Consider the following 14,290-nt stretch of genomic DNA (forward strand, 5'->3'; position numbering starts at 1 on the left):
CCCATATACTTAATTTTACACTTTAGGTGTCAACAAGTATCACATAAGGTGGAGCTTGTGCATGCACTAATAGATCTTTATTAGGCAGATCCCAAAGCCCTTTTCAGGAAATTAAGACTTTTCAGTGGAAGAGGTTGACTTTTATGTGGCATCATATATTTATTGTGACAAAATACTAACAAACCCAAAAACATTTTTAGTGATTGCAGTGGTGTTGTGGTTTAAGCCCACCTGGTAAAAAATTTAATGGCAGAATTTTAGTAACTGCAAGTTGTAGTGGTATGGGTGGTCTTGCATATAGAATCGAAAGTAATAAATACGAGCAAGATAGAAGTGATTTCTTAATAGTCAAGTAATTGATTTCTTTGTTTACTATTCTTTCCCGAACATTTTAAAATTTAAAAATGCATTGCTTTAGCTGCATATTTCAAGTAAATTATAACAAATTATATTGTAGTTGAGCAGACTTTCTGTGTATTATTTCATGATGTTGGCAGCATACACCACTGATTTTAATTCAACATGATTTATATCATCACAATAGTTTTTCAGTTATTTCCATGTCATAGAATCATAGAAGAGTATGTATGCTCATTGCCTAACTTTAATGAAAATAAACATAACACCTGGTCACAAAATTAGTCAACAGGAACAAATATGATGTAGTTAAGAATGGTGAGTAGAAATGTGTACATAATTAAAGGACATTGTTAATATATTTTATGAAATGTATGTGTCTACCATAACTAGTATTAAAAATGTTTTTAATTGATTTTTCATATTTGCCTGTCGTCTCAGTGACTGACAAGCAAGAAATAGTTGTTCAATAGTTCTAATAATACAGAGTCTAGTTTCCACATCATCATACTAAAGTTTCTGAGCAGATGCCCATACAAAGAATTTCCATGACCAGGTGTCTCTGGACTGATACATTCAAGGTATCATTATTTATAATTTATTTATAATTATACCTTCCATTCCAAGTTTAAAAAAAATACAGATATTACAGGAAAGTTATTAGATTTTGATAAGAGTGATCTGCTGGTCTCAGGTGAGTTTTGTGTAATAGGAAACTTGACTCTCTTCAATGTAAATGGGTGCCCTGGAACATTCTGCATTTAAAAGGCTAACAAAGCAGAGGTTAGTTGAGGAGAAGGTAATCTATCTGGCTGGATAAAATATTTTCCATTTTCTTCATACCTCTCCACTGGCTGTCACAGACCTGTGATTTCCATCTACTGAGCTTGTTCTGCTGTCCACCTTCCTTGTTGTACTTCTGAGACACATGATTCTCTTTTCCTTCCTTTCTGTTTTTTTTTTTTTTCTTGTGTCTTTTCTTGTTGAGGGCATGTACAAGCGTGCACATACGCTTTTGGTGGCCTTTAGTCACCACTGGTCCTTTCTTTGATATGTTTTAGGCATCTACACCCAACAGTCCCTGTGTGTCTTACAAATCCTGCTTCTAGTTTCTGATTTTTGCCATAAGTGGTGTTCTCCCTGTTGATATCTGGAACTTTTGCAATTGATTTATGCAGTGGTTTGGAGTTACTGTATTTCAGATAAACAGAAATTGCATCAGGTTGGTAGCTGGGACCTTGGTCCTGCCAGTAACCTCAGGCTACTGGGGCACTTCTGGAAAACTGGGAGCTATAAAAGTAATAAGAAGTAAGAGAAGCCATCTAAAAATCTAATTATGTTGAGCTCATGTGGATGTCTGGAAAACTGTCAGACAAGTGAGAGGAGCAGCAATAGTTAGGTTATTACTATATATTATACATGTACAGAGATACAGTTCAACTTTGCTTTTCTTTGCTATAATAGAAATAAAATGGTCTGTTCTAAGTGTTTAAATGATGCAACTCAGCAGAAAGGACTGTTGTTTATTATTAATTAGGGTGATAGGTTTCAATTTTTTCCTTTTTCTTTATACTTCCTGGTGGACATAAGCCCCACTCATTATGCTACATGTACTTGAAGCTGTTACTGTTTTTTAAGAAGTAACTGATAATTTCTGTGTACAAAATTTCGGGTTCCTGTTTACACTGTAAAAAACTCTGCACAGTTCAAAATTTCGCCACACAACAACATCTGAATGTAAACTTCTAGCTGACATGATTTATTTTTTTTTTCTTCTTAAAGGCCACATTTAGAGCCCAAATTATGAACAGCACAGAAACATTAGCATAGCTTGGCAATGTTTTTGGTTTTGATCATCACCAGTTTACTGTTAAGTGTGTGCTTTAGCCTTGTACTGTGAACACCCTAAAAACAAAGGATGAGGAGTTTATTTTCTCTTCATTTCACTTCTTTGTATTACTCCAGTCAAGTTCTTCTCAAACAGCATTTCATGACTAATTAGTAAAATAGTTCTTGTTTATCTGTAGGTGATCCAAGCTCAACGAGTTCTGCTCCATTAGAAAGGATTTTATTAGAGGTGTTTTTTTTTAAATTTGAACATTTACTGCTTGAATATGTCCTGAAAAGTCATTGCTGTATTATAAGCATAATCAGTTTTAGATATCTCAGTAAGATCCCAAGCAGAAAACACAGTATAAAAATCATGCATTATTCTTCTATTTTCTTATTTATATGAAAGCCATTAATAGATAAAGCAGATCAGTTCCGTGCTCCAGTGCACCTTCTTTTTTTTTCCTTTGAACTTTGCATTGGTTGCTAGAGTCTGAATTTTAAGAAATGTAAGCTGTGAAAAGCTGTGGTCAAAGTGGGGCAAACAGTACTCTGAAGGACCACCTACTTGTTTCTGTAGTATTTATGATGTAATTTTCTAGTACTTAAACGTTAACTTCTAAAACACCAGTATTAATAAAACAGCTCCATTCATACTATTTAATAACAACAAAAAAGTAAATACTACACAAGTCAGACATCTTTCACTGATCATTAAGTGTAAAAGTCACCAAAGCATCATCTTCATCATCATCTTCTACTAAGAAAGTGAAATAATATGCAGGTATCATGTATTGCTACGGTAGGGTATAAAGGTAAACGACTGTATGTGAAAGACTGTGGCAGCCCTTTACTTAGAAGAAAATTGAAATTATTAATGATTGAAATTATGTATGGCTTACTTTTTGTAAAGGCTTATTAAAATACCCTGAATATGTTGTATTTTTACTACTGCTTATCAGAATTACATACTTTTTGTCTACTTACAGTATGAAAGAGGCTGGTTTAGGCCATAAACAGTGGAGGGGCGGTCCTATTTCATCAAACTGCAAGCAGTGTCCGGTAGTTTATACCAATCCTGTTTGTGGATCAGATGGTCACACATACTCTTCTCAGGTAAGAATTAAATAAATAACTTAATTATTCTTTCATTGTTCCCATCAATTCCAGCTCTTGGAAAATAAAATACTGTATTGTAGCACAAATCAACATTTATTTGTTTAAACTAAAATACATATTACTGATTGAAACTGACGGCAATTCTTGTGTATTGTAAGGCAAAAAAGCAAAACGGTAGCAAATTCTAAGCCGCATGAAACAGTAATACCCAAAGCAGCACAGTATGCGAGTGCCCCACAATATGACACAGCTCTAGATTAAGTCTGTCTGCAGCAGACACCAAGGCAGGGTTTTGAGCAAGGTAAAAATTGTTGTGTTTCCCCAGTTGGGGGTAGGATAAATATGTTAAGTCAGATTTTCCAGTTGACAATTATGGGAATGCTTTACATTCCAAGCACATAGCCATAAATGTAACATAGCCACATAAAAATACTGTAATAGTGTAAATAATTGTTGCATATCATTCCTTCTTGCAACATGCCTTCTATGTATTTGAAGGCTATAACCAAATCTTCCTTCTGTGTTCATTGACCTTGTCTTTTCCTTCATACTTATTTGGAGACAGAATAGTAAATAAAAAAATACTAGTCAGTTTACCCAGTCTGTTTTGGAGAAAAATTTTTGCTTCTTCATGCTGAAGTTCAGAATCCATGTGACTGCATTAGTACAGTGCTCAGGTGAAACCTGTGAGGTTGAGGGACTTTATAATGCTAAAAATAAACCAATTTGTTTAGCATCCTCTCTTAAAACTTTCTAGTACCCTTGAGGAACCCATTTTTGTCAAAAATAGGGTGCCGTAGTGCTCAGGAACTACTGTGTTCCGTTATACTGACACCGTGTCCTTCCCTAACAAAGTGTTTCTAACATAATATTCAGTGCTTCAAGAGAAATGTGGTAATAATGATAATAATGGTGATTGTTCTAGATTGAATTGACGGAGAAGCTTGGTTTATTACTTATAAAAAAAAATTCTAGATAACATTTTAAGCAAAATATTTTTATGATGCTTTCCAGGACTTAAAGATTTTAGGATTAGTATTTGCTGTGCTGAATTTTCTTCTTCCCTACAATTGCAAACTATGTCTGAATGTGTCAGAAAAGGATTGGAGTTTCCAGGAGTGACTGGCTGCTGGATTGAACCCTAAGTATCTGCTCCGAGGATGTTTTCTTCTTGGTAAAATAAAAACATCAAATATAACTAGCGCTTCCTCAACAGTTTTTGTGCTGGAAAGTTTTTATTGGAAAACAGTTTTTATTGGAAAATGTTTTTCTTCTGAGCTGAATATGTATTTATTTATAGCAAACTGCTCAAGAAGCTTAGTTTTTCTTTAAAAAATGAAAAAAAAAAGTTCTAAGCCCTACACCAGTATACCGGAGGCACTGAGCTTTGGACTTTTTGACCTAGCAGGAAAACAATTTTTTTCCAGTAATAATATGACTTAAAGTTTTAATTTAAGAATTTGAAGAGACTTTTTTTTTCATTCACGGTAATCAGGTATGTCTTAAGAGCTTGAAATGTGCTTGCATCCTACTAGACATTAGATGATAGTGTTATTTAGCATTTCTTTTGTTGTTCCATGTGAAGGTAATACTTTACCTAATGTAATATAAACATCGCAGCCAGTTTTAACCTCATTGGTAATTTCTTATTTTATCATATGGGAATTCTGCATTCTAAATTGTCCTATATGCAGAAGTGACCCTTACGGTTTCTTATGGTCTGGCTTGAAGTTTTCTGCAGAAGTCTATAAATAATGCTAAAAAACTTAATGACCATAGGAGATCTGTACTAACCTGTAGATATTTACTTTCATTTCAGTGATGTTATGATTTCATACTCTGTGGTGCAGTTGAATTAAAATGTCCTTGCAAGGTTATTTCAGGAGCAGTCATTTTAAAAATTGACATAAAGATGGATATTTGTGTTCCCTTACTCCAGGCAAAGTTTAGTTTCATTGTGTCATCAGGCTCCCGTAGGATTTTATATAGCAGTTTTCTGTATTTAGAATGCATTTGCCAATGACTGTGGCAAATTGCAGAATACGTTTTCTGAAAACAAGTCAGTAAATAGTATTGTAGAACACAGCCAGGCAGCTGGCAGTTATTGGATGGACGCTACTTTGGGAGTATGCCCTCCCTTTGCTGGCCAAGCCCATGCAAATGTTAGTGTCAAATTCTGTAACTGTAGGTATTTCACACACATTTTTTGCTTTGGAGAGAAAAAATGTTATATAATAGGTAGGCAATGTAGAAGGAAAGGTTAACTTCTAAGTTAAACTGATCCAGTCAGGTAAGCATGTTTTGTTTCCCATTTATTTTTTCAGGCCACGCTATGTTTACTGTGTTCTCAGCCTACAGTTAGTCATATGCAGTCAGTGTAAAAGAAAAGTAGCAGATGTAAGATATTCATTATTAGCATTACAAGAATGTTGAAATAAAAACATGCTGAAATGTTGAGTGTTCAAAGTGAACATTAATTATTATGTGGGAAGAAATTCAGTATAGAGATCATGCCATGTCCTTGCCAGGGTGGTGGTAAAACGATTTTTAGTTAATAGCCTGTAAATGACACTTGTATATGTTTTACACTTGTTAGTCTAGTTTTACCTTCTGCATTTCTCTAAACTTTAGCACTTGAAAGTTTATTATTCATTTTAACGACAGAAATACTCAAGTAGTCCTGTGGCATCGGGCTTTGGTACCCCTATATGTTTGGCATAATACGTATTATCCAGGAAAACCATGGTCACTGCTGCCAAGACGGCTCTTGCAGCCTTTTTCTAGCTTCATCTTTCCTGGAATTAATATGGAAATAAAAAGGATGTGGAGTACAGCTCAAATGAAGTGTTTTGTGGCAGCAACCCACCTCCTGCTGTTCTTTTACCCAGGGATGCAACTCACTGCTGTCCAGCATGCATACAGTAAAGCTGGAGTAACTGTGGAGGAGATGCTGCTGCTCAAGATTGGATGTATCTGTTGGGAAAATTCTCCCATAGTGTATATTATATTATCTCAGGGCCTTCTGAAAAAAGGCCACAAGGTAAAAAAATAGTCACACATCAGATGAATTGTCTTTTGGGTGGTTTTTGCGTATTTTAATTAACAGTTCTGATGTTTGTTTTAATAAGCTGAAATTTTCTCTCTTAGATTGAACGTGGTCAAAAGTAGTCCCACTATAACAAAATCTAACTGTAAATTAGATCAGTGAGCAACGTTTTGGTATTTTGAAAGGAAAACACCACAGAAATAAGTTAGTCTACAATATGGCCATTGCCCCATGATTTTATTCCAGAATCATCTTGGCAGTAAGTCGTATATCAATTTTTTATTAGCAACAATTTGCTCACATTGGTTTCATGTTAACAGTGAAATTGTTATGATTTTTTTTCTTCCTGCCTATGAAAACTTCATGTGATTGATGACATCCCTATAATTACCAATAAAACAATGTTTTGCAGAAATAATGGATCTAAACTACCTTCTCAGACTAAGGTGGAAAGGTTATAGAAATGCAGACAGTCAGTAAAGGGTATATTTATTCTTGATAGACTTTAGATACGTATGTGAATTTAGGTAATTTTAATATTCAGTTACCTTCTTCGGTCTCTCAAACTATGATTCCTTTTTTATTAGAAGACTGAAAGAGAGCCATTGGGTAAAATCACACTGTGGGAGGGGGGATTTTGATACTGGTTGCTTACTTTATCCAAATATTGTTTATAATTTTACGTGAAATTTCTAGATTCTCTTCTCAGGAATTCCATGTTTAACATTTTGCTTTCTAAAATCATGGCTGCCTTTATTCATTTCAGGTGTTTTAAAGACTTCACGTTAAAAATCTATCTCTTAGCAGTGTTTTTGGTATGAAACATTATTTGGAGGAAGCACTTAAAACTAAGTATCAACATTTTTAATTTTTGATGTTATTTTAAACATATTCTTATTATAAAGGTTGAATTGGTTTAAATTTACTTATGAGCTTATTGTGAGTTTTCAGGTCACATTCCTGAGATGTTGACATTTTCTTTCTACTTCAGAAAAGATTGCTAGAAAGTGGATTGGCTGAGGTACATTTACAAGTCAAAGTTGTGGACTGATAAAGAAAAAACAAACATGACCAACCTTTCTTCCACATACACACCCAAATAAAAACCTAAACAAAAAACAAATCAAACTCTCCTCAAAAAAACAACCAAGCTGAAAACCAAAGCAAACCTTCTTTTAATGAGACTGACAGGTAGCCATTGAGACAAAATGTGTCTTGCTTGTTTGATCCATGGAGTGTACTTTATCAGGACAAACTGATCTTTACGGAAATACTGGAAACTCCTTGTTTATTGTTTATATGCTTAAAAAGATTGATAAAATATCGGGAAATGAGACTGACTGGTTTGCCAGCTTCTGTCATCAATGGTTTTTGCCAATAATGCCTGAAATTTTATCTGGAACCTTGAAACAGATAGGATATTGCATTCAAAAAAAGAGAAACATGAGAGGGGTGCTTCACTTTATTTAATCAAGTTTGTCAAATAGGCTGATGCACTAGAAATTCCAAACTCTATATAGCGGTTCTCTTTTTTTATCAACTGTGTTAAAATTAAATTGCTGCTAAAGGTATAGAGATGGTATCTTAGATTACAAACTATTTTATAGAACCTTCAGTATTTTGAAATTCTGGGCAGCTCAATATATCTTAGACTAGAATGACATATTTATAATAGCAAGAATTTAATTTGGTTCCTTTTTTTTTCATTTCCATAATACTATTTCCTTAATATGACATTATATATTGTGTTTCTATTAAAACATAAATAAACTTTAATACTTCTATCAAAATTAAAAAATGCTGCTTTATGGACTAGAAAATATTTTCTTAAACCTTAATCTATGTAATGCCTTTACGTTGTTTTTTTTAAAACAGTAAACAGTTTTCTCTAGAATATAAACAATCAAGGCTGGAAGGACAAACCAATAAAATAAAAGGACAAACAAGGGAAAGTAAAACAAGTGTCAGGGCTTATTAAATAATTCTTATATCACAGCAGCAGTATATAGATACAAAATAATGAACACAGAAAAAACTCAGATTCAGAACCTGTACATGAAAATCTAAAACTGGATATTAACTGTCAAATGGGACAGCCAGCAAAACAAGAAAAATCAAATTGCTTAAAGTGAACTTGAGAAGATAGCTGAAGATTCAGGTTTCTGAAACTGTTAACGTTGCATTGGAGACATCTGTACTTCTCTGGAGAACAGTCTTTCTCTGAATGGTAGCTTTAACCAGCAGAAGTTAATCTATTGAAAACAGTATTCAAAATATCATAACTCTAAATACAGATAAAATAATCAGAATGATTTTGGCACAAGAATTCTTTTCTAGAAGGTATCTCTGTCATACACAGGCAGAAATGCATAGGACCTGGACACAGGTGCTGTCACTGGCATATTTATGCCTGTAGAGTGACGGTGGTATTAAAGAAGATGAAAGTAGCAAATGGCAGACATGAAAACTGGCTCAGATCTTGGCTCATGAAAGCATTCAAATACTACATTAATAATGCTCTGAAAGATGACCCCAAAGAGTGTGCCAGTGAAGGAGGTGGTATGGAGAATCTATGTAAAAGGAAGAAGTTTAGTGGTGAAAGGTGTATTCTATTCCCATGTCTCTGACAGCCGTACTTCCCATCCCAGGCATGTCATTCTGTTCTCCTTGGAACATTCCTTCCAATATCCCAGAAGTGAGGGAGAGCAATGGTTACCTAAATTGTCCTTGTACACAAGGCAGTAGTCCAGATACATGAGGAAATGGAAGAAAATGTAACAACAAAGACATTTCTTGTTTTGTAATAGGTATGTGAATGGGATGATTATACTTTTTTTCAGAACGCATTTGCTCTTTTTCTGTCACCAGAGTGCCATAGAAGTCAGTAAATTTATGTCCTTAAAAGTGATCATTTTCCTGAATTTATCCTGTAGGATAAAATATGTAGCCACACAATAGTACCAAAAAAAACCCAAACAACCAAATACATGTTAGCACAGCTCAGGTGTATTAAGTTTTTGGCTATAAAATAATGCAACCGAACCACAGAAAGCTATCCGGGATTCAGGTTTCTAATGGGATGCACATCCACTTTCCTCCCAAAACAATGTCACTTTAAAATATCCAAAGCCACTCTTCCAGAAATTTCTGGGTTGTGTGAGTTTCACGGCATGTTCACATCAGAACTCTGAAGCATTAATATACATCTGCCACCCTCCCTCTTAGGGGAAAAACAAGCAAGCAGGGAAAAAAAAAGGAAGAAGAAACCTTGAAGAAATGAAAAGTTGATATTCAGATATGTTCAAATGTTTTAGCCAGCTCTCAAACAGAATCCTTAAAGGGTCTCCTGAAAAAACAAACAGTCTTTCAGGAAACTTGTCTTGTTTCTACCTTCAACAGTTTTCTTCAATGGTGTGGTTGTGATCTACCTCAGCTTCAGTCATTTCTAGCAAAGAAAAGAACCATCCAACCTGTTTATTTACATGTCCAATGACTTTTAAGATGGATGTTTTCTTCTAAATTTAAGAAAACATAATAGACCTTTCTCATACAAGTTGACAGTGCTTCTTGCTCTCTTGCTTGTTTTTTTACATTAATCTTGAGATCAAAGTGAAGCCAAGTATTTCATAACAGATGTTCTCTTGGATGGGATCCTGAGTAAATAAGGAAAATAGTATAAAAGTAAAATAACTTAAGTCCCAAAAGAAGAGATCTGAACATTGATGAGAACTGAGAGGGAGACAGAGATCTGAAAAAAAATGACTGAGTATCAGAGGTAGGTCTTCTGAATGACAACAAAGTTCCAGAAAAATAAGGAACATCATAGGTCACCATGGACTTACTAGAAGAAAACTAAGTTTTGTAGCAAAATTTACCAATCTAGCTCTTCCTTCAGAGCATGGTATGTGAAGACTTGACTTTGTGTTGTCATGTTTTTAATCCATATGTGTCTGACACAGAGCAGGGAAATCTTATGTATATTTTAGAAGTCAAGTACTAACAGCAAAAGTGGAAGGATTTAGGCACAGTTCTGTATGTTTCTACAGCACATAAATCTCTTTAAGTTCAAAAAGAGATATATGTAATATAGGGAAAGCCAGCCATGCTTGGCGTATTAACTCCCAGTTGTACAACAGTATGTTCTTTCCCTGACAGGGCGAACTATTATGAATGTGGAACATAATAAAAAAATTCCTTCACTGATAGCACACGCAGCCTTCTCTTTCTGACTGTTTAATAACTAGAATCTAGTACTTTGAGTTCAAATGAATTTTAGCATACATTTTTAGGTGGGTGAAAAAACAGAGTAGACAGCTGTAGAGACAATGTGATGCTAAGAAAACAGAGTGCCTGGGAGTGTCTAACTTCTGATCTCAACAGTGATTCTGTAGTTTATTGATGAAGCTTTCACCTAAATGTGAGTAACCATACAGATTTTTTTATTCCCCTTTCTCCCCCAATCCCCCCAGTTCATATAGTATAAATGTGTTAGAAATTTGGGCAGGGTAATCCAGTGTGGACTAGCTAGGTCCATTCACATTACTTTTATTACTTTCATTATTTTTCCTGTAATTGAAGAATAATGAGCATGCCCTTTAGATGCTATTTTAGCTCACATATAACTTTATAAATATTTCAGTTTAGATGTAATTAGATAAATTGGACTTGTTTAATTTGTAATGCAATCAGCCAGCATGGTTTAGGAAGCCATACCACATTAAAAATACAGTGATAATGCATGCTAATGAGCAGTAAGCAGATTCTTTTAACAAAAAATCCCATGCTTTTGCAAGCTATTTGTGTCTTTTATAAGGCTTTATAGCTTTGCCATTACTTTTACTTTACCATTGCCAATGGCTTTGCCATTACTTTTACTTTACCATTGCCAATTGCTGACAATTTGCTTGTCAGCTGAAAGCTGATTTTGCGCCAGGGTAGTGCTCAATTTTTAAGGTGATGGTTTAGGAGAATTAAATGGGTTTGCTCACATTTTAGATTTTTCTTTGAATGTTAGTTTTTCAAGTTTGAAGTTTGACCTTGAAAAATACAAAGTTTGTTTTCTCTGAAAGGTATTTCTTTTTCTTTTTTCAAGAAATTTCCTCCAAATTATGAAACTGTAATACAGGCAATGAGGTACACCAAGGATCTCATGTACATACAGTGTTGAGTGACATTCTGTGCTTCTGTAGCTTGGGTCTGCCAAAAATGATGAAAAAGTTTGAAAAAAGGAGCCTGCTGAAGTGCTGAAATTTGGACTGAATGGGCAAGAACTCTGTAAAAGAGCCAGGATTTATAGATTTTAGTGTATGTGTGTATTATGTCAGAAAGAGATTTTTTTTTAATATTAAGAATGCTTACAAGAAGCTGTGTGATTTCAAACTGCATCAGTGTTCATAATATTGGAATAAGCCAAGATCAGAAGTAATAATATAGGTAGGAGTAATATGGTTATATTTTTGTTAATCGTTTTTTTAAAAACACTAAATATTTTTTATAATTTTTTGTATTTGAAATATCTTGTTTTTTACAGAATTTATTGTCTTCAAGGAATGTTGAAATATTAATTTGGATCTGAGGTAATATATTACTTTTTTCTACACAAAAAAATGACTAGAAGCATTATTACTAATACTTTTTTAAGTTACTGGTAATCATGTTTCAAGTAGACATAGGGTTTTGTCATTTAGCATAAATTAAGCTTTACATTCTCATTTAGTGGTATAAAATGCTAGTTCACCTGTTTTCAAAATATATAGAAAAAGATGTTGAGGTATGTGTTTCCAGTAGGTGCCTAAAAACCCAGATGGCTGATTTAAAAATTAGATGGGTCCTAAGTAGGATTTACCGAAGCTCCTGAGCATCATGTATCTAAAAGCCTTTACATATGAATGCAAAGACAGGTAGGTGTCTAATTTAAGTAATCTCAGTAGGCATCTTATCTGCCTGTTTCTGTGACTTAATATGTTTTCTAGGGTGTCCAAAAAAGGCTGAATAGCTAGTTGACCTGTTTTCAGGCTTTTCTTTTTGTGCTGTTGCACTGCAGAGTGCTGAAAACAAGCAAGAGCTACAAAAGTGAACAGGAAGAAATCTTTGTATGCAGATTTTCATTTTGTCGTGTAAATTGTTTTATATAGCTCATAGCTTTGTAAATTAAGTATCGTCATTTCTCTTTCAGTCACAGAAGACTTTCTTTACTCAGGGTCTTGATTCAGTAGGCACGTTTCCTTTTGTTCTCTGCACAAAATGCTGGTTGCATGTCCTAATGGTTAATATTCTGAAATATTTTCATTTTAAATAGTAGTACTTGTGTGCTGAAAAGCTTTTTACCTAAAGTCCTATTGTTTAGGTAAGTAATACACATGATTAACAAGTTACTGACAGGAAAAAAGGCATCTATAGATCAGAATTTTTGAATTCTCCAATGCCTACTGATATTCCCTGCTTCACCTGCGCTAAATCACAATTTTTTTCTTTTGTGTACCCTGGAAGCTTGATTAGAGCTGAGTGAACAAAATTTTGTTAATATTTTTTTTTCCTTAGACTTAGATAGCATGCCCAGTTTAATTATATATGCACAAAAAAGTCATGGACTTATACAGAGTTTTCATTCAGTACAATTAAAGGTGACAGTGACCTTTCAAAGATTAAATGCTTTGTAGAGTTGTGTAATTGTTAGCTACTGGTTGTCTAAAAAGTCATTTACTAAATGCTCAGCGTTAAATGAGGTGGTGTTCTAGAAAGCATTCCTGCGTTTCATACCTCAGCACATGAAAATTTCTAAAAGACTATGTTGAATTCACACTTCACCCAATACTGCGAGGTTATGTTTATATGGTAGAAGAGGGTGTGTTGACATATCTGGACAAATTTCATTCTTTCAATATCAAGGGCTTGAAGCATGTAATGGACAGAGTACACATTGGAGATCCAGGAGAATGCACTGACAGATAGCTTCTGCTGACTTGTATACTGTAGGAGTACACCACATCTGCTTCCATCTGTCCAGTATATATAAGGTGAAGGGAAGGAAGATTTGGAGGGAGTATCTGCAGACAGCTCCTGAAGGCACTAGTGATGAGCTTCTGTTCCTTGCTTTAAGGATACATGCCATTTCTCTTGCTACTTAGCTTTAATTAGTTTAGAAGCCATTAGATATTCCTGGCAAGACAGTACTACTGAGTGAAAGTATATTGTCTTGCCACTGAGGTAATAGCATTCTCAAAAAGGAACACAATTGACAAAATGCTGGGGAATGCCCAAGTTAATGTTGCACAAGCAACATATACTGCAGTCTTAATTATGTTGCCGTTTCTTCCACAGAGCTCTTCACTCAAAACAAAGAATGGACATTCCTCTCTTGTATCTAATCAGCAATTTGTTTTCTCTGCACTGCTTAGTACAGTCTTATATCTTTTATTATACAGTAGCCAGACAGTTAAACTAAATTTATCATCTGCTTTAATACGTCTTTATTCCTTGTAGATTTTGAGAATTCTGCAAATAGTAACTAATTTACACTGTCTCACACATAGTCCCTCTGCATGATGAGTGTTGTTTTACAGATAGAAAATGATTCTACAGACAGATGGAAACAAAACAATTATCCAGAAATTTGGATGCCCAGTTAAAGATTAGGTTTTTCATGTTTCACATTGCAAATCATTTATACATTAAATTCATTTTTCTTTCAGTTTATCTAAAAATATTTACCATGTTCCCAAATCAGATCTCAGGTTTTCAAGAGCTCAGGAGAGCACAAATACACTCAGTACCACACAGAATTTTGCTGAAGTTATCAAAGATCCATGGTCCAGCATAAGCATTATAAGCATTATTTTTCTCTTCTTACACTTGGTCTCCCTCGTTCATTCATTCATGTCTTTCAATCTTTGCAGTTAAATGAACAAGATTTATGCAAGCAATAATCTCATGACACTG

General features: G+C 34.4%; 1 protein-coding gene across 3 annotated transcripts in view; it reads left to right on the forward strand.

Annotated features, from left to right (window-relative positions):
- The window catches only part of SPOCK3 (SPARC (osteonectin), cwcv and kazal like domains proteoglycan 3), a 186,164-nt gene that overhangs the window by 114,113 nt on the left and 57,761 nt on the right, over positions 1-14,290 (forward strand). For all 3 annotated transcript variants that reach the window (XM_061475412.1, XM_061475392.1, XM_061475402.1), the window contains exon 5: positions 3,177-3,303. In XM_061475412.1, the coding sequence (XP_061331396.1) occupies positions 3,177-3,303 (127 nt within the window). The remainder of the gene's footprint in view (positions 1-3,176; positions 3,304-14,290) is intronic.

This window comes from Pezoporus flaviventris, unplaced genomic scaffold (genome assembly GCF_033815535.1).
Source record: "Pezoporus flaviventris isolate CSIRO_AGI_PZ_B2104156 unplaced genomic scaffold, CSIRO_AGI_Pfla_v1 ptg000002l, whole genome shotgun sequence".
NCBI lineage: Eukaryota > Metazoa > Chordata > Aves > Psittaciformes > Psittacidae > Pezoporus > Pezoporus flaviventris.